General features: G+C 49.3%; 1 protein-coding gene across 1 annotated transcript in view; it reads right to left on the bottom strand.

Annotated features, from left to right (window-relative positions):
- Positions 1-21,462, bottom strand: part of VGLL4 (vestigial like family member 4) — a 72,608-nt gene that overhangs the window by 31,156 nt on the left and 19,990 nt on the right. Inside the window, exon 2 of the mRNA XM_052635828.1 lies at positions 4,595-4,784. Within this exon, the coding sequence (XP_052491788.1) occupies positions 4,595-4,784 (190 nt within the window). The remainder of the gene's footprint in view (positions 1-4,594; positions 4,785-21,462) is intronic.

The following is a 21,462-nucleotide window of genomic DNA, read 5'->3' as shown; positions in this document are numbered from 1 at the left end:
CTTCTTCTCTTTCTGCCATAAGGGTGGTGTCATCTGCATATCTGAGGTTATTGGTATTTCTCCCAGCAATCTTGATTCCAGCCCAAGTTTCATCCAGCCTAGCATTTTGCATGATGTACTCTGCATAGAAGTTAAATAAGCAGGGTGACAATACACAGCCTTGACGTACTCCTTTCCCTATTTGGAACCAGTCTATTGTTCCATGTCCAGTTCTAACTGTTGCTTCTTGACCTGCATTCAGATTTCTCAGGAGGCAGGTAAGGTGGTCTGGTATTCCCATCTCTTGAAGAATTTTCCACATTTTTTTGTGATCCACGAAGTCAAAGGCTTTGGCATAGTCAATAAGACAGAAGTAGACGTTTTTCTGGAACTCTCTTGCTTTGTCAATGATCCAACGGATGTTGGCAATTTGATCTCTGGTTCCTCTGCCTTTTCTAAATCCAGCTTGAACATCTGGAAGTTCATGGTTCACATACTGTTGAAGCCTGGCTTGGAGAATCTGAGCGTCACTTTGCTAGCATGTGAGATGAGTGCGATTGTGCGGTAGTATGAACATTCTTCGGCATTGCCTTTCTTTCGGAATAGAATGAAAACTGACCTTTTCAGTCCCGTGGCTGCTGAGTTTTCCACATTTGCTGGCATATGGAGAGCAGCACTTTCACAGCATCATCTTCCAGGATTTGAAACAGCTCAGCTGGAATTCCATCACCTCCAGGAGCTCTGTTCATAGTGACGTTTCCTAAGGCCCACTTGACTTCACATTTCAGGATGTCTGGCTCTAGGTGAGCGATCACACCATCATGGTTATCTGGGTCATGAAGATCTTTTTTGTAGAGTTCTTCTACACAAAAAGAGCTCCTCAGCACAGGGTGGGGGAAAAAACTCTTCTTAGCAGGTTTGTTTTTCAGAATGGCAAGGGCGCAGCAATTCTGCCACTCTGATGTACACTGCAGGACGGAACACTGAAGGAGGTGATGCTGGAATCATGGAGACATGAAGATGGACTGGGAGGGGGGAGGAAGAGCTCTGCGGAGTTGGATTAGAATTGCAGTATTAAAGTGAACCCAGGACCCCCTAGCTCCTTCCACTGAGTTTAGAAACCAAGCTTTCTGTGATGGCAGAAATGTTCTGTGTGTGTGCTGTCCAGTGTGGTAGCCAAGAGACATGTGGCTTTAGAGCTGGAAACAGGGCTAGTGTGACCGAGCAACTGAGGTTTTAACTTTATTTAAAGTGGAATGTGAACCACCACAAGCAGCCATGTCTACTGTTAACACACAAGACAACTCAAGTCGAGAGGCAGTGACACCGCAGGAACGCTCAGCACCCAGGTCTCGGTTCCTAAAGACCACTCCCCAGTGAACGCAATCAGACCCCTCCCGGCCCCGAGAAACGCCTGATTCAATGGCTGGTGCAGAAAGCTTACAAGGTAAGCATGCGGTCTGCCGGACAGCAAGCAAGGGCTTCAGGGAGGGGGAGGGGCTCCTCTAAGAAGGACACGAGTCAGTTGGAGGGGCTCCTATCTGCCAAAGTCAGGGAGTTCCAACTCACCTAAGAAAAGAGGAGCCCTGGAGTCCATAGGAAGGACAGACAGGTGACAGGAGAGCTCGTCCACATAGGCTCACGCTTGAAAACCAGGGTCACAGATGAAATGGCTTACGAAATTCGCTCCCGTAAGACGAATCCCACCCTAACCCTTGCCTCATACCTTAATCCACTTTCTTTCTAAGTGGCAGACAGAGTACTTTTCAATTCCCAAACAAGACATTCATGGTAACACTTTTCTTAGGCAATAAAAAAAAATCAGAACAAACAAACAAACCAAAAAAAAAAAAGAAAAAAAAACCCACAAAAATTCCTCAGGGTCACCCTCTCAATAAACAGTTCAAATGACCTGGAATTCTCAATTTCCAAATTCTGGAGAAATCACTAGGGAAACCTCTGCTCTCTCCCCCTTCCTTCCCTAAAGAAATCAGCAGACAGTCAGGCATACTCGGTAGCTTCCTAGCCTGCCTCAACCTTACCCTCGCTCTAGTGGAAAATAACTCAATATGATGGTTATGTGAAATGCAGCCGAAGCATGCACCTTTGAGAACCCCTCTTGTCCACGTGTCTGGAGGAGGGCATGGCACCCCACTCCAGAGTTCTTGCCCAGAAAATCCCATGAACAGAGGAGCCTGGCGGGCTACAGTCCATGGGGTCGCAAAGAGTCAGATGCTACTGAGCACATGTCCTCTCCATACGAATCTGCAGTTTAGTATAGAAAACTTCCAGGCACCTGAGATAAAAAGGAGCAGGATGCACGACAGTTTAAATGGCAAACGTTCCACCAAATCAGGCAACGCGCTTACTAAGCATCCTACCTCATGGAGTCCTAAGAGGAGAAGAAGCTTTTAAACCTGCCTCCAAAACTCATCATCCGGCTCTTGGAAAACACACGTGGCAAACGTTTCACCAAGTCAAGCAACGCACTTACTAGCTACCCTACCCCAGGGAGTCGTAAGAGGAGAAGTATCTTTTACACTTGCCTGTAAAACTAGTTATTCGGCTCTTAGAAGACAGGCAGAGAAACCTCAGCAATGTTACTGAGATGAGGAACTACCCCTCGGCGAACAAGTGACGCTGCGCATCTTTCGTCTCTAAGTCCAGGGGGTTGGCCTGGGGGGTGCTGCCTTTTCTGTTCTTCTAAACCTATGGTATGAGGACATCAATTGTGAGTTGCATGTGAACTCCACAACTCTTTATCTATTCCCGGCACTTTACATTTTTACAGTGTTATCACAGAACCGGTGCATCAAGGTCCTATTTGCAACCACAAGATCATTTTCTAAATGCTCTGACATTCTAATAATATCAGTAATGATGGAAGCTCTGCTTACTAGCTGCCAGGCACTGCGCTCAGCACTCATTCCTGTGTGGACGGAACCTACTCCCACTGAGAAATAAGGAAGCAGGGATGAATTTGAACCCATAACCCAATTATGACTTTCAAACATCGCATTCGCCATTAACAGTGCTCTGGTTTCCCATCATCACTGATATCTGAGTACTGGACTCTGTAATAAAGCAGTAACTCTCATCAACTGTCAACTGTACAGTGCCCAACTCCGTGCCTATTTCCACGCTGCTGCTCACCACTGTTCTCCACACGAGCTTACAGCAGCGCCACTGCAGAGAAGGGAATCAGGCCCAGATAAACGAAGTGACTGTCCAAAGCCACGCTGGTAAGTAGCAGACCTGGGATTTTAACTAAGGCATGTCTGATCACAAAACACACTATCTCACAACCAACTCCCACTTCCTTGATCAAATGTCTCTTATTTGGGTTTGGGGAAAGAGACGATTCCTAGCGACAGAAGAATGAACTGCAAACAGTTGGACGCCCAGCATCTAAGTTATGAGCCTCCCCTGTTTGCAAGAGGTCATTGTTGTGCAGAGCCTTACTGCTGGATTCCTGATCGTAGCAAATTCCAGGGCTCCAGACTGCAGGCTCAGCCTCTGACTAACACTACAGTGATTTACCGAGGATAAATACCACTGTCAGGCTGTCTTGTGACTGCACACACAATCCAGCGCGCTGGAATGCCGGAGATGCCGAGGGCTGCTGGCGCGCTCGGCGCCCTCGGACCACGCGAGGTCCCCTCCAGACTCTGAGCTCCACGCTCCTGCCAGCAAACAGCAGCATCCTCGGACGAACTGGGGAAGCCGAGCATCCTGAATGATCGTTGCGTGCTAACTCATGTGTGGAGAGGGAAAGGAACAGGGCCATTCATTCACCTCTGCCCTCCACCAAGACCCCAGCCTCTGACCATACCCACCCTCGCGCCACGGCCAGAGCAGCCTCCCCATGGCAGGGGGGGGTCTCTGAGTCCAGCAAACATACGAAGCAGTATCCACTCCCTCCGCAGGGTGTGCGTGAGAGAAACACAACGGGGAGGGGGTGGGGCGCAGCGCAAAACTAGGGCACAGGGAAGCACGCGGGTTTCCCAGCACAAATGTGGTGATGTCACTCAGAGTCCAGCTCTCATCTCAACAGAAGAGCACACTGAGGCAACTCGCATGCAGCCTGCTCCCCGTCTGCGCCCCCGAAACCAGCCCCAGGACCACCAGCCACCTGTGGCCGCTTCTCGGAGGGCGGGAGCCGGCGCTCTCAGACCCAAACACGAAAACCACCCTCTGCCGCGAGAAGGTCTCGGCTGTGTGCCACGAACACATGTCAGGCAGCCGCCCGTTTCCCAGCCGGGGCCAGGCGCTGGCCTCTCTGGTCACTGCCCCGGCCCCTAAGGACACTCAGCAGGGACCGGTCCCCCCCAAGAAGCACCTGGCAGGGACCAGCCAAGGGAGGCAAGTCTCCCCGATCACCTCCCGAAGCCGCTTGAAGCAAGTTACCACTGGTGGGGAATGCACCCGAACGGCGGACACGTGGGACGGAGGTCACCTCCCCTAAGTTATTAAAACCAGTTAAATGGCCCCTCCAGGCGGGGAGCGGGGGGTACTAGCAGGCACCTTCTCCCTTCGGAGTCGGCACAGAGCGGCCGGAGAAGCTCCCCGCGGACCCACGTGAGCCGGGCCGGCGGCAGAGTAGGGGGGCACTTACAGGTGGGGGGCGAAGGTGCGACTCATCTTGGAAGCATGGTCCCCGTCACAGTCCAGGTCGTCGTCGCCAGGGTCCACGCTGAACTTCCTCTTGCTGGGACTGATGGGCGGGGGGCCCGTGCGGTGAGCAGTGAGGGCCGAGGCCACCGGGAGGGTCTGCAGCCGGGGCTCCCCTCGGAGAGCAGCTTCACCTGCGCAGAGACAGAGACGAGTCACCGTTGTCACCAGGCAGGAGAGATGCGCCCGCCCGCCCCCAAGACTCCCAGGGGAAAGTTGCTGGCAACGTGATGGGCTGCCCCAGCGTGCTCAGAACGGGCCCCAGGCCCGAGGTGAGCTGCCAAGCATGAGACTTTCTACATAAACGTGGTTTCCCAGCATGATCGCTCTCTTCTCCCTCAGCTTCACTGAGATATAATTGACATATAATGTTGCACGGGTTCACAGTGAACCCTGTGTTGATTTGATACACTTACAGACCACAAAAACATCACCCCCCCAGAGCTAACACCTCCATCATCACCTCACATAACCATCCTCTCCCCTTCGGCAACTTTTTAGGGTCTAGTTTAAAATAAAAACTGGCAGTAAAGTAACTAGGGAGTGCGGACCATGAACCATCTCAGGAGTTAACTGAAAACATGAAAGGTCTTTTGACTCCTGGGTATTCAACTGCGTATCTGTAAGAGTATGACCTAACCGTGGCTTCATTAAAACACTCGCCTCACTTCTCTTGCTTGTTACATTTTTATTATGTTTTTGGCATGATTTTTTTTTTTTAAGAATGAGGAAATTTTATGGGCTCATAGTTCACATATCTGCCCCCAATGTTACAATAAACAAAAATACATGGTTTAACAGGAAATAAACTTTTTCTTAGAGTACACTAAAAACCTGCATGTTACAAACACTATGATTACGATCAGCACTCAGTTTCTGTGTGTAATTTGTCACGAGTTAATGCACGGGTGCAGTTCTCAAAAGACTTTCAAAGCCAGACACTTGCATCAGAGCTCACATTTCGATCTGATTCGACATCTTGGGTATTTTTCATTCCTGTTTCAGAAAGGCTCTGAGCAAAGAGCTAACTTTGGGCCTCCTTATGAATTAAAATAATCATAACCTTTCATTATAAGAACGGTTATGTACCTTCTAACATTTCTAAGTGAGACTAATAGTTACTTTTAAGAGCAAAGTTTTCTAAGTCATGGAAGGGGGAGGGGGAGGGTTTACCTCAAACTCTCACAAACAATAAACCCCTCTGTTGTGCTTCTGATATTTGGCCTCTCAGGCCTGACCATTTCTGCTTCCACTTGGGTCACCGTTCGAGAGTCAAATTGGGATAAAGGCCTGTGGGGCCTAAGAAAGGCAGCCTTGTTGCCACACTAACGTTTGTACCATCACAGATGCATGGACAGTTCTAACCGCCGCTCACGCCACACACACGACAAGCATGATCCTGTTAGGGAAAGGAGTGAGGGGAATTAAAAAAAAAAACACAAGACACCTTCTTCGTGTTGACCAGGAAAAATAAAAATTTTGCCAATTTAGTCAGCAGGATATAAACTAGCAAACATACGGTCACCCATAAGCCACCTCCAGTCAGGATTTCTTTTAAGGGTTCTGGTCCCAAAGCAAACTGGAACTTTCCATCTTAAATAAAACACCTAAAAAAAAAACCAAGCCCTGGGCCGGCTGGTTACCCTCAGAAACTCAGCAGGATTTTGGTTGACCTTCTACTTCCTACTAAGTCATTTCTGGTTTAAAAAAACAAACAGCACTGCTGATATCTGTGCCTCAATAAACCAGAAAATACCCTAAGTCGGCCCCTCCTCCACAGAGCATCAGCAGCGCGGTTAACTTCTGGAGGAGCCCCGGTAAGACCCCCCAGGAACTCAGCAACTGCAGACGAAGCCTCACCCGCGAGGCTGAGCGTCAGCGCGCGCTCCGCCCAGTGTTTCTCCACGTCCTTGGCAGGAAACGCGGGCTGAGGAGGACTCCGTGTGGACCCCTGGGCTTTGGGAGCCATTTCATTGAGATGCCAGATGTGTGGCAACGGTGGTTGCCATGGAAAACTACCACCAAAGCGACGAAGGAAGAGTCGCTCCCAGAAAAAGGAGGAGTCACTCGTTACACAAGCGTTCGCCGTGACGCGAAAAGCACAACCCTTGGGGTAAGAACTGCATTCCCGCTCCACTCCCCAACTCCCACCCTTGTCCAAGTTCTTGGGCTTGTCTGCGTTCAAGTTCATCAAACGGAGGCGCTGGTGTGTGCCCTGGTCCACAGGAATGGATCTTTTGACAGCACTGGAGATGGGGGACCTGGGGGGTAGAGGACCCACGAAGGAAGCACGGGTGGTCCTGCTCCCCGTGGGGGTCCTCCAGAGACGAGGGGGACGTGCCTGCAGTCAGCACTGGACTCCTCTGAGTGACAGACGTGACCCACTCAAGGTCACACGTGGACGCGTTAACAGTAGCAAGAGCTGTGGCCGCTGCCAATGAGACAAACATTCTCCCCCTCTGGGCCTCCATCCAGCCAGAGGGTGGACCAGCTAACATCTCACATTCCTTCACACCCAATTCTGTGGTCCACAATCCTCTAATCTGTTAGGTAACCAACCAGCCAAAATCTACTGAGACCCTGTGCTGTGTGCGAAGTCGCTTCAGTCGTGTTCAGCTCTTTGTGACCCCATGGACTGAAGTCTGCCAGGCTCCTGTGTCCATGGGATTCTCCAGGCAAGAATACTGGAGTGGGTGGGGGGCCGTTTCCTCCTCCAGGGGATTGTCTGGACTCAGGAATCCAACTCCCTCTTCTCACATCTCCCGCACTGGCAGGCGGGTCCTTTACCAATTAGTTGTGAAATACCGAACTAAGACGTCAAAACCCAAAGTACGGACCGTCAATCTTACATGATTTTTTTAAAAAAGTGAAGCTATGGTCAAATACATTTGGACATCATAAGGGTAAACAATTCTCCCGGGAGTCCCTTCTTGACTTTCTAAAGCACTTAAGTCTCTAAGAGGGAGACACAGCAGTGGTGCCTTCCGTGAGCCTGCCCCCAAGGCCCCTGCACCTTCTGCAGACACAGCCTTCCACACGGCCCCACCCTCACCCAAACAGCCAGGGGCTCTCCAGCCACTGACAAAACAGGATCCAGACTGCTCCAGCGCACACGATCGGCATCTGGTCCCAAACAGGCTTCCCATGTGTGTTCCCAGTATTCCTCTATCTAGGCTTTGAAAATCTCAGCCCTAAGAGTTAACCAGTCACCACACAACACAGAGAACTCAGGGTCTTTACTCGGGTTCTCCCCCTAATCCTCTGGTATTGCATCCGATACATAAGGCCAACTAAAAATGCCACCTCCTTCAGGCTGCCTTCCTTGATTCCTCGATCTGAAAGTCATCTCTTTTCCTGACACACAGAAATGTATCACTGTAGCCCTTCCCACTTTGTTTTGTGCCCCTTGAAGTAAGGGACACGGTATTCATTTCCTATCCTCGGAGCACAGACCACAACGTGTTCCATGCAGCAGAGGGTCACGATATCCTGACAATGTGTGTATGAGGCCAGGATGGCCAGGTACAAAGTTTGGGGATATGTTAAAGATTAAAAAATAGTAGAATAAGGATTTTTTAAAGATCAATTTGAGTATATATTTACATGAAGAACTCTTAAAAATTCAGTAACAGAAACCCAAATTAAATACAGGAAAGGATCAGAACAGAACTTTCTCCAAAGAAGGTCTACAGATGACCAGTAAGCAAGCACGAGGAAATATCTTCAGCATAACCAGTCGTCCGTGCATGCTTAGCCGCTCCAGCCGTGTCCGACTCTGGGTGACCCTATGGACAGCAGCCCGCCAGGCTCCTCATTCCTTGGGATTCTCCAGGCAAGAATATTGGAGTGGGTTGCCATGCCCTCCTCCAGGGGATCTTCCCGACCCAGGGATCAAACCTGCGTCTCGTAGGTCTGCGTGCATGGGCAGGCAGGTTCTTTACCACTAGCGCCACTTGGGAAGTCCAACTAGCCGTCAGGGAAACACAAAACACACCCACAGTGAGACACCAGCTCACAGCCACCAGGAGGGCTGGGCGGAAAGGAGAGAGGACGAGTGGCGGTGAGGATGTGGACGGGCTAGAACCCTTGTGTCTTCCTGACCTGAATGTAGAACGGCGCAGGTGCTAGGGAAAACCACAAGGGGCAGCTCCTCAAATGGCTAACCACAGAGCCAGCAACCACCCTCCAAGGTAGAGAAATGCGAGAGAGATGAAAACACATAATCACACACAACTTACCCAGGAACGTTCACAGCAGCTTTACTCTTCACAGCCCCAAGCCCACATACCCAGCGCTGAGCAGATACTGAAAACGTGGTCTACCCACAGGACGGAATGTCGTTACTCGGCTATGAGAAGGAAGGAAGCGCTGCTTCACGCTGCAACACGGGAGAACCTAGAGAATAGGACGCTCCAACCTGAAAGGCCACGTATCGTCTGGTTCCATTTTACGGAATGTCCAGAACAGGCAAGTGTGTGGAGACAGAAAGTAGATCAGTTTTAAAATAAATAAACAGAAGAAAGTCGACTGGGGGCGACTGGGGGCTGGGAGGAGTCAGGGATTGGACACGACTGCTAGGGAGGGCAGGGTTTCTCTTGAGAATGACAAGAAAATGTTTCTAAAAAGAAGAAAAGAAAATGTTCCTAAAAGTGGAGAAGGCCGAAGAGCCCTGTGAATACACTAAAACCCACCATCTCGTGTGCTTTGAACGGGCGAATGGTATGATGATGTGAATTGTATGTCCCTAAAGCTGTATTTATAAGTAGGTGAAAGAAGATCCCACTGTTACGAGATCCTTGTCTCCACAATTAACTGTTAAATAAGAACAAGCATCCATTAATTGTCCCTGAAATAAAAATAAACCTCTTGTTATTATAGCTATCTCTCTACTATGTCACGGTCAGATAACTTTCTAAATATTTATCAAGTGTAAAAAACAAAAACAAAGCAGAAGAGCTTGAGGTTATGCAGGCACTCGGGTTCATCAGAATCCTATTAAGCTCCAGCTCAGCTTTTAATCAGACCGTGTTTGAGTGTCTATTACATGCTAAAGGCTGTGCGGAGTGCCCAGAAACAAAACAGATGATGAAATTTTCATACAGACTCTGACCACAAGCAGGGGAGGAAAAGAACATACACCAAAAGGAACTTATCTTGGGGTATAAAAGGCTTTTTTCTTTTGCGCTAATGGGTATGCCAAATCTCACAATGGTTTGGTGATTTGAAAAAGGAGAAATGATCTTTCTTTGTCAAGAACAAACAAGAGAAGGGCATTTGAGCTGTCTGAGGAACCCGGTATTTTAAGTTTCTGAGTTGGCTTAGCTACAACTGTCAATTTAACTTTTTTTTTTTTTTTAAGAGGTTACAATTATAACTAAAGGAGCTCGACTCAAGCTGTTATCTGGCCTGTTAAATAGAAGATAATTTTATCCAGGTATCTGTTACTGAAGAACAATGCCTAATGGATAAAAAAAAGTAGTTCTTGTTTCCAGTCATGATAGTGGTTTCAGCAAATGGATCAAAAGTATTCCTTAATTACTTCTCCAAATTTTGAAGATGAGCAAGGATTTTGGCCCAAGACTTCACAAGAGTCAGCATATACTAATTTCAAATTAAAAAAAGAAAAAAACAAACCTTCACAGAGAGAAAGAAAAAAGAAAACCACTTAGCTTTATGATGTGCTATATAATGATTCTGGTGAGATATCACAAGAAAATCCTGCTTTCCAAGTCAGAATGGGGACGAAGGGAAGAGAGAGCAAGGGAGAGAGATGAGCCCCAGGAATCCACAGCTTTGAGTCATGTTCCTGCCACAGCTAAAGGCTTCTAGGACTCCCAACTTCCTACACTATAATGGAACTGACTCTTGCCCACCCTCAGCTGGCATATCCTGATAAGAGGACTGTTTCTTTCTTTGGGGGACGTGACACAGTGGTCCATCTTAGACCGGACCCAGTACAGAGCCTAACTGGAGGGTCTTCACAACAGTGTCTGTCTCTTTAACGTTGTGTGCTTAGCTGCTCAGCTGACTCTCTGCAACCCCATGGGCTGTAGCCCACCAGGCTCCTCTGTCCAGGGGATTCTCCAGGCAAGAATACTGGAGTGGGTTGCCATTTCCTCCTCCAGGGGATCTTCCCGATCCAGAGATCAAACCCAGGTCCCTCCTGCGTTTGCAGACAAGTTCTTTACCACTGCACCCTCTGGGAGGCCCCCTGAGCCCCCATCCGTAAGATTCTGTGGTTCCATGAGCTCATCCTGAGGGCCTCCCTTTGGCTCTCATCTCTGCATGCTCCATAACGTGTATCTTCCATAGGCGGTTGATGGAGAAACACTCGACTGTTCCAGGACACACCGGACACAAGCGGGGAGGAAAAGCTCAACTGAGATCCTGACAGCTCACCTCACAGCTGAAGGGGACTTAGCTAAAAACCAAGAGCCCTTCCCAGTCTCGGCGGTCCAGCTTCGTTTCCTTATTTCCACGCTACAAGAAAGCTGGTGTTAGTCAGCGGAGGCCTGGGAGAAAGGTGGTTTGGTCCACAGAATCGCAGCCTTGAGTCTGACTCAGACCTTCAGCACGGAGGAGGCAACTGGGCTGGTTCAGAGAGGTAAACGGACCCCAGGACAACGCCAGGGCAGGCACCAAAATCGAGTCAGCTGCCCCTCATGCCTCTTCCTCACCAGCTCTGTGGCCGCATTGAAGACTGTGGCGTAACTCGGGATTTAATCAAAATCACGGCGCTGACTGTGGCTTTGTGGAGACGAGTCAGACAGCGCAAGGCTGAAATGACAGTGTCTGTGTTTAAGGGGTCTCCTGCTATAGCTTCTCCTGCTCCAGTATTCCGGCCTGGACAAGTCCATGGACAGAGGAGCCTGGCTGGCTACATACAGTCCTTGGGGTGGCAAAGAATCAGACATGACTGAGCAACTAACACGTACTGTAACTTCTGAGGATTTTCCGTGAACCGCTCTGCCTTGCCCAACAGAGAGTTTTCTGCCACACTTTACATCTTGGCTGTGTCCCACATTTTATGTTCTCCTCTCCTCCTCATCTCTTTTATTGTGTCGGAACCTAAATCAAAGAAGTATAAAAACCACGGGCCGGTCCCCCAAGCTCGGCGGTGGGCTCCGTCTCCCGTCTGACCACAGCCCACGGCGACCAGCTGATGTCATCCTGCTGGCAGGGGGCCCCTGATAAAACATGCGCGCTCCACATATCACAACCCATCTCCCACCCCACGGCCCAGCAGGCGGGGCGTCTGCCTTTTCTCTCAAAGAATACTTCTTTGTCTCACGGCCCAGCAGCAGGGGAGGAGACAGCGAAGCCACCCGCTCTCCAACGGTTCCACTTGTGGCTATTCTTGACTGCTCTCTGCAACGGAGGGCTGTTGGGCAACACGATGGAACCCGGGTGAGCCAGCGGACATAAAAGATGTGACGTAGCGTCTGCCCACAGTGCAGAGACTGCATGCGACTCTACAACCCAGGGACGGAGCTTGCGCACCCCGCACCCTCCTCCCCAGGGCTGCCCCCCAAAGTGCCTTTCCCTCTGTCATTAGAGACGTGCAGCTCTGACCCTGCAGCCCGATCACACATCTGAAGGCCACAGCTCGGCTAAAGGTCACTCCTGTCCAGTCAGTCAGGATGTGGGCATGGGGGGAGGTCTCTGCCAGACCCCTGGCTCAGTGAGATTGTTGGAGGGGTGGAGACTAAACCCACAACCTCCACGAGTGACTGCTAATAATATAATTAAGGGTAACAACAGCATTGTCAAACTTGCAGGGTTGAAACACACACTGTTTTCATTAGAATTCCAAGCACTCCAAATAATCTTATAGACATGTCTGCAAGATACTTTGTCAGGACCTTCTTACATCTTAAGGGAATGGCGAACCACTTCGGTACATATCCTATTTTAAAATCATTTAAAAATCTGAGCTTTTATTCTGGGTTCTTGTGACTACAGTCCTGTAAGGGAAGAGAAGGAAGCACAGCTCACATCCTGCAGCCAAGGAAATCAATGTTTCAAGAATGGGTGGACATGGACTTCCCTGGCGGCCCAGAGGTTAAGACCCTGCACGTCCACTGCAGGAAGCACGGGTTCGATGCAAGGTTCGGGAACTAAGATCGTGCACGCTACACAGTGCCACACGCCACACAGTGCGGGGAGGGGGCAGGAAGAACAGGTACATAATTCAAGTCACAAAGCAAATTAATAGAAGGGCTGAAAGGAGAAACCGGGCATTTAGACTTCTCAGCTTTCACGATCTTTCTAGCTGTGCAAGATGCTTTACAGGTCAAGGCAAGGAAGTGGGAGGAAGACAACTGGAGGAAGCAGGAAAGAGAGCAGAAGGGAAGGGTGAGGGCAGGAAGCGGGGCCTGAGAGGCTGAATCCTGCCCCCGAGATTCGTATGTCGCAGTCCTAACACCCCAGTGCTCAGAATCTGACTTACGTGGAGACAGGGTCATATGGGAGGGTACCCAGACAAAACGACTGATGTCCTTATGAGAGATGAGTACACAGACACACACAGAGGGAAGACCTCGTGAACGTGAAGACAGACGTCTACAAGCCAAGAGAAGAGGCCTCGCATGAAACCGACCTTGCCGACACTCGGATCTCAAAGTCCAGCCTCCAAAACAGAGAGCAGCCGTCTTCTGTGTAAGCCCCGTGTCCGGGGTACCCTGATCCAGGAGCCCAAGCTAACTGAGGAAAGGAGGGCAGGAGGAGGGAAGACAAGAAGGAAGCAGGGAAGAGGAGGGCAGGGCTGAGACCTGACTCTGATGCAAAGACAGAACAGCTCTGGGACAGAACCGCTTCCAACACTTGGTCTATCCCAACTGACCTATCCCTAGTGGGACCGGTCAGGATGCGAGCAGCGTAACTCCTGGAGGCCACTTCCAGATTAGAGCCTGCCTGAGAGAGGAGGGGCCAGGTGGCTCAGCAGAAAGCAAGAGGACTTCCTGGCTCGTGACCTGGAAAAGTGCAGACACAGCCTGAGCTGTGTCTCAGCAAGAATATTCGCAAAGGGGAGAGCAAGGCTCTCTCTGAAAAGCACAAGTATAGGGGAGGGTCCCAGAGATGCAGCCGGGGGCAGGGCGGGGGGCTCACTCTGACTGTTGGCGTGCCAGGGGTAGACAGTGCAGACAGCTTCCAATGGTTTCAAACATCTGTCATTCTTCAGAGGCAAGAGGAGAAGGGGCAGAAAGAAAATCCCACAGAAAGGACAAGAATTCTGTAATTCCCAAATATCCATTCTAAATACACCCTCGGACGCTTTACTAAGGTAAAGAGAAATAACAACCTGGTATCAAAAAGCACTAACTGGGATTTCCCTGGTGGTACAGTAGATGAGAATGTGCCTGCCAATCCAGCGGACATGGGCTCAGCCCCTGGTCCAGGAAGACCCCACATAGTTGCAGGGCAACTAAGCCCATGCACCCCAACTACTGAGCCCACGTGTCCCAGAGCCTGTGCTCGGCAGCAAGCCACGAGAAGCCCAAGCCCAACAGAGTCTCACCCCACGCGCTGCAACTAGGGAAAGCCCGGGTCCAGCAACAGAGACCCATCGCAGCAACGCCCGCCCCCCAAATAAAGAAGCACTAATTGAAAATAGTGTTAGTCACTCAGTCACATCCAACTCTGTGACCCATGGACTGTAGCCCAACAGGCTCCTCTGTCCAAGGAATTCTCCAGGCAAGAATACTGGAGCGGTAGCCATTCCCTTCTCCAGGAGACCATCCCGACCCAGGACCTCCTGCATTGCAGGCATTCTTTTACTGTCTGAGCCACCAGGGAAGCCCTGAAAATATTTTTAAGTAAATTTTTTAAAATTGCTATATTTGCATTCCTATGTTGCTGTTCATTTACCTAGCAGGTTCTACATCATTTAAAATAACCGTGTGGCTACAATGTAAAGCAATTATACTTCAAATAAATAAATCAATCAAAAAAAATTAAAACTTTATCTCCAAAGATCAATACTCTTCCAAATCAGTTTGCAATCTACTCGATTATATGAGAACTTGAAGGTTCCTCTCCCACTTAATTTACATGAGAATTGATGGCCTATTTTAAAATAAGTATAAATGGAGTGCAACCTTTCAAAAGGTGTGATCTTGGGACTTCCCCGGTGGTCCAGTGGCTAAGACTCCACGCTCCAAATGAAGGGGGCCGGGGTTCGATCCCTGGTCGGGGAACTGGATCCCACGTGAGACAGTAAGAGTTCACATGCTGCGACTGAAGACCCCGCGTGACAGCAAAGATCGAGGCTCCCGCACGCCGAAGCCAAGGACCTGGTGCGCCCAAAGAAATAAACACACACTTGAGAAATGAATAAATTAGCAGACAGGTGTGACCTCGGCCAAGTCTCTCCACCTCTCTCGCACCTCTGTCCTCAGCTACCGTGGGAGATCACAGTGAGCATCAGTGGAAATTTGCAGGAAGTTTCCAGCCCAGAACAGCCACCTGTTCCATTTCATCCTTTGCTACGACTCCCACAGAGAGGACGAAAGGGGACTTCTCCAGGGTCACTCCCGCTCTGTTGGCCAGAGGTCAGCGGGTAAGCCATGTCCCGCCAACTAATGGCATATCAGCGCCCCAGAAGATGGGTCAGGGAGGGGCCCCACCTGACCACCGGGAGGCGGCGGGCCATCTCGGGGCAGCTACCTGACTGCCTGGACTGCCGCCACGTGTGTTAAAAAGACATAAACCCACACAGCAGCCCCGGCCTGTCTCAAGGATCACACGGGAAAGTTGGCACAGCGCCCAGAGCTCCAGTGCCCCTCCGAGCCCCAGGCACACTCTCCACACCTTCGCTGGTTCTAGACACCTTCCCCGCTCCCCCAGAATGCGCTCAGAATTCCTTGTGACCAGCGCAGCCACCTCCACTTTCCAAGCCCAACCCCAACGTGGCCTGCTGCCCCAGAAGCATCTCTTGTAAGACGGCCCGGTGGAAGCTTCCGAACTACAGATATTTTGATCAACACCATCATGTTTGCTATAGTCTCTCGAGAGGCAAACAGGTACAGTCTCGTTCCCAGAAATATATATATTCTAGTCCAGACCTGAAGGAAGAAGACGAGGCTCCCAGGAACCAATGCAGAATTCACACGCGAACTGCCGTCCGCACTCCTGAGGGCCAGGCTGGGCCCGCCTACCCCAACTCGGGATCTCACGCCAGCTCCGAACCCCCGCCACCGCGGAAGCCTGCAAGTCACTGGGGTGTGGCAGACACCCCAAGTCCAGCATCTCAGAAAGCCCTTCTGCTGTCCACACAGAGGCGGCAATCCACCGGATTCCTTATCGTTGCTCCACAGGCTGGGTTCAGAAGCCAGAGTGAATTTCCGAAGGATTAAAACAGGACACAGAGTTCAAAGACTCCACAATGCCGAGGGTGAGCGCAGCACGGGGATCTCAGGCCACCCATGTGATCTAAGCGCCCAATCCCCGTGAAGACCGGTAAAATAAGCAATTTAAAGGAAGATCTTTGTCAGCATTCTCACTCAAAGATCCAAGTGCCCAAGGGCATAATTCTATTTTCTCCAACTCTTTGTGTCAAAATAATTTTAAAGCTACTGGAACTGTAATGAAAAGTGAATATCCCATTCCCCTTACCTTGATTCAATTTGTCTGTCTACACATATCCAGCTTTTTCTGTTTTTTTTAACTATAATTGCTATAATTTGCAAGGTAACTTGCAGACATCATACTGCAAGCACTTCAACTGTCTTCTCAGAGTGAGAAGAGTCTCCTTCATAGACACAGAACCATCATCACACCCAAGAAAGCTAAAGCTGACATAACGTCGTTATCTAATATCCAGTCCAGATTCAAATTTCCCCAACTGGACTGTCTCAGAAAAGCAGGGGGATGAAGCAGACAGAATCCAGGATCCAATCAAGACCCTGGGTGACAGAGCTGCCAAGTCTCTAGTTTCCCAGCGACTTTTTCTGTCTTTCTTCCTCTTCTGTGTTTTTTTAAAAATGATATCATTAAATGAGTGTGTGAGTGTGCAGTCGTGGCCATCTTTGTGATCCCACGGACTGTCTCCCTCCAGGCTCTCGGTCCATGGGGTTTCCCAGGCAACAATACTAGAGCAGGTTGCCATTTCCTCCTCCGGGGGATCCAGGCCAATGAACTGCCCTACAGTTTCTGGTGGTCTGATGACTTCCCCGTGATTCGATTCCAGGTGAACGTTTCCAACAGGGAAACGAGAGGAGGTGTGCCCAGCATGTGGCCTCACACGGGAGGCACCTAATGCCTCGGCGTACCACCTCGGGTGACAATAAGCTTCACCGCTTGGTTAGGGTGACGCTCACAGAATTTCTCTACCCAAAAAAGTAACCTTTCAGAGTAACATGGGTGTGAGCATCCCGTCGGGTTTCCCAGGCAGCTCAGTGGTCAAGAACCTGCCTGCCAATGCAGGAGACACACAGGCGATGTGGGTTTGATCCCTGGCTTGGGAAGATCCCCTGGAGAAGGAAAGGGCAATCCACTCCAGTATTCTTGCCTGGAGAATCCCATGGACAGAGGAGTCTGGAGGGTTATAGTCCATGGGGTCACAAAGAGTCGGACACGACTGAAGCACCTCAACACATCCTGTCATGCTCAGTCTCCTTCAGTTCAGTTCAGTCGCTCAGTCGTGTCCGACTCTGCCACCCCATGAACCGCCGCACGCCAGGCCTCCCTGTCCATCACCAGCTCCCGGAGTCTACCCAAACTCATGTCCATCGAGTCAGTGATGTCATCCGTCCATCTCACCCTCTGTCATCCCCTTTTCCTCCCGCCTTCAATCCTTCCCAGCATCAGGGTCTTTTCCAATGAGTCGGTCCTTTGCATCAGGTGGCCAAAGTATTAGAGTTTCAAGCTTCAACATCAGTCCTTCCAGTGAACATTCAGGACTGATTTCCTTTAGGATGGACTGGTTGGATCTCCTTGCAGTCCAAGGGACTCTCCAACACAACATCTCATCCTCTGCTGCCCCGTTCTCTTGCCCTCAACCTTTCAAGCATCTCTTTCCAGTGAGTTGGCTCTTCCCATCAGGTGGCCCAACTATTGGAGCTTCTAATTGCGAAGCGGTTTAGAATCCAGCCCCTCCTAAAGAAGGTATGGGACTGAGAACTGGCAGAAGAAAAGAAGAAACGTGGTTCTTTCGAAAGAACTTTCGTGCCTGCCATGTTCAGAGCAAGAACTATGCCCCACTAAGGGAAACACAAAGATGTTTGAGATCTGGTCTTTGCCTCAAGGAACAGCAGTTCTCACAGGAGCGATAAGTCACGGAGATAAATAACAGGTAAGGAAGAACTAAAAGCAGAAAGAAAAGAGATGCTCTTGACACGAATGAGTGGTATGGTATACGAATCGTATCTCAATAAAACTGTTACCCCCCCCTCCCCCAAACTGCTGAGGACCACAGAGGACTTCTGCTACAAAGTTTCTGTCAACAATCACCATATTAGGAAGTAAAATGGAGGAAGTTTTCAAATAGTAATTTGAAGATAAAAATACACTCATTACAGGTTAAAAAGAAAAACTGAGAAGCTATGGACACTTCATATGAGGAAGACATCAATTCTAGCTCTAATAAATATACTCAGGAGTGGAATTCGAAAAACAGGTAGGATTTCGACACTTGGAAACTATGGAAATGGGCATTCCAGTTGGGGACAGCTGTGGGAATAAAGGCAGAAAGCAGGAATGGTGTCCTGTGTGTGAGAGGTCCATCTAAGTAGAAGAAAGGCCTTGTTTCATCTGTTGGTTAAGAGGTAAGGCTACGGAGATCAGTGGGTCAGATAGTACAGGGCTCTGAGCACGGGCAGAGTTCAGATCGCATGGCAGACAACTGGGGGGGGGGGCACTGGAAGAGGTGACACAGATAAGGGGGGTCTGTTGACACCGCGATGGGCACAACTGAGCCAGGGGACGGGGCAGTCATGCACACGGGGGTGGAGGGCTCCAATGTTCACACCTGCACAACGGGGAAGAGGAGGCCGCTCAAGGGACCTTTCACGGGAAGCGCAGAGAACTGGACAGTGTTTTAACTAGTGCCTTCGCCTGACCCTTCCAAAAAGGCTGCCCTCATCGTGTTCCTGAATCGTTCCCCCAGCACTCATGCTGACCTGGATTTCTTTATATGTTGAGAAACTAAAAGTGAAAAAGCCAGAGAGCCACGCTGGTTTCTGGCTTATGGATATACGAATGGAAAAAAAAAAAAAAAAAGACAGTATAACCCCGTATGTTAAGTTCCACAGGTTGGTCTGACAAAGTCTAATTCATCTTCTACATCCACGTTTCTGTTATGTCAGCGGATACTTTTAATGTTCCTGTAAGGTGATTTTTAATTGTTGGAGGAAAAAAAAACCAGTATGCCAAATTTTCTTGAAGTAAAATAATACTGATGTCCATCCTTTTAGTGGCAGGGACTATGCTAAGGGAGTCCAATTATCCACGATTACTCAACATTCATTCAGTAGTTATTTGTGGGTATCACCTGATTTTTGAAGAACAAACATCAAACACCTCAAATAATGATCCATATTTATAAAAGAAAAATTTGGAACAAGGGTTTAAAACAAACTCAAATGAAATGTAAGTTCTATGTTAAAACAGACCAATCTTATTATAACATGCCATCATTCATTAAATTGATGTCAAGCTAATACACAATTATGTTGTGTTTTTTTTTTCACAGTACACAGTATATTTTGGAGTCCTTTTACAGGTAAATTTATTTCAATAATTACAGTTTGCATAAGCTATTATTATAAGATGTTTGGATGTCCCAACCAAAAGCTAAGAGGCGACTGAAACTGAAGTCTGAAAGTGGACTGACCAGCCTGAGACGGCATTGGAACACACTTGGTGGAGATTTACTGGTGAGGCACACAGCTAATTTAATACATAGAGAAGAGTACTATTCATATTAAGAATAACGTAGCAAAACCAATGTTCTTGCCTGGAGAATCCCAGGGACGGCAGAGCCTGGTGGGCTGCTGTCTATGGGGTCGCACAGAGTCAGACACGACTGAAGCGACTTAGCAGCAGCAGCAAAACCAAAGAATATGGGCATCTGTGAGTTGCTTTTTGCAGGGACTATTGCACATTCGTCCCCTAGATTTTCGTATTAACTAGAAATCTTTGAGATTTCCCTATAAAATCTTATATCCAACCAAGGAGAACTTCTTGTATCACCAAGTTCCAAGAGACTGTTAGATCATAATCTAAAGCACCATAAAAGTTAATCTGAGAACAAATATATTCCACCAGCATGGAGAATTGACTGTGCTCCCAAAACCTGAAAGGCCCACGTGCTGCTGAGTGTGAAAGGGGCAGGGGGGGGCTCCCCTAAATGAGACAGCTTCAAATAAATGTGTGTGTGTGGGGGGGGGGGGGGGTACGGACATTTTCCTCTGCTTCTCATTCCCTCTCCACCCTCACCTCTCCTTTCAAGTTTACGTCAGTTATCGGGTGAGCAAATTTTATCAATGAGAGGACGAGAAGGGCTGACTCCCTCGGGCATGTTTGCTCAAGATATGAAGGTCAAACAACCACGGTGCTCATAAAAGTTGTGGCCTTTAGGGGCGGACCTTCAGGTCGCTCCTCACCTCCAAGCGACTCATTATGAAGCAAAAAAAAAAAAGGAAAGAAAATGGTGCGGATCAAAGACCAGGCTGTCATTAAGTAAAAATGAAGGGGGATGAAAGGCCTGCCCTGCACTTCAAAGGGGCAGCTGAGCTCAGGTGCGCAAACAGCGGGAGGCCATAGGCCGGCCAGGCCCCAGGGCAGGAGGTGGCCTCTCGAGGGCCAGGTACCTGGGAGCTGGTTATGCAAAGCAGAAGTGTGACAAAGGACACAGATTCAAATGTTTTCTTGCTGCAGGGACAGGGAAGGAGGTAACCCCCAGATTACCAGGTGGAGGTGGTGTGCATCAGGTCCGCACGCCCACAGATGAAAACTGTTCGGTGTAATGAGGTTCAAGGACGGTGGAAGAAGCGAGTTGTCTAAAGCCGTTGTACAATTATATTTGAACAGTTCTTCCTTATGCCCTGAGGTGTGTCCTGAAATAAACCTTCGTTCTGAGAGACCTTGGCCATAGCAGGAAGAAGTCTGGCTTCCCAGGACTTGAATGCAGGACCCTTACTGAGCTGAGGCCGAAGGGCCCCCCACCCTCCCCAGACTTGCTAGAGACCCTTGGGCAGGAGCAGAGAAAAAGCAGGGTCACCCAGTCCATTTCTGAACCCACGACAGTGCCCTCAGCTCACCCCATCCGCTCCCTCTTCGATGTCTGGCACCTGGACAGACAGACAGATGCTGCTGTGGATAAGGAAGGAAGGGCTTATACTCTCAGGGGCCCTTAAGTCACTTAAACCTAATCCCCTTCCTCAGACAGACTCCGTGGAGTGACTATTAATATTAAAAAAGGTGACTGTGAATCACCCCCCAACACATACACTCCCTGTAACACAGGAACCACCTTATCTGTACAGCTGTGGCCACATGGCAGACTCTGGGGAACTTACAAGTTTCCCCTAGAATGTACTGTTAGTGCCAGACACGCAGGTGTGCTAATGCCCTGCAGCCAGCCATACCCTCTGCCTGAGGTTAGTAATCAGGAGGACGGGTAACCACTCAGGAGCAAATATTTACTTAGGGGGGCAAGAGGGATTCCAAGAGCTTTATGTATGTGAATTTCATTCCATCCTTCTAATTTTCTACGGAGTAGGTACTATACAATTAATCTCATCTTTCAGAAGAGGAAAATGGAAGCAAAAAGTGGCTTGGCAACTTGACCTAGGTCACAGGACTCTGGAGAGG

This window comes from Budorcas taxicolor, chromosome 1 (assembly GCF_023091745.1).
Source record: "Budorcas taxicolor isolate Tak-1 chromosome 1, Takin1.1, whole genome shotgun sequence".
In the NCBI taxonomy this organism is placed as follows: Eukaryota; Metazoa; Chordata; class Mammalia; order Artiodactyla; family Bovidae; genus Budorcas; species Budorcas taxicolor.
This window is presented reverse-complemented; position numbering and strand designations above follow the sequence as displayed.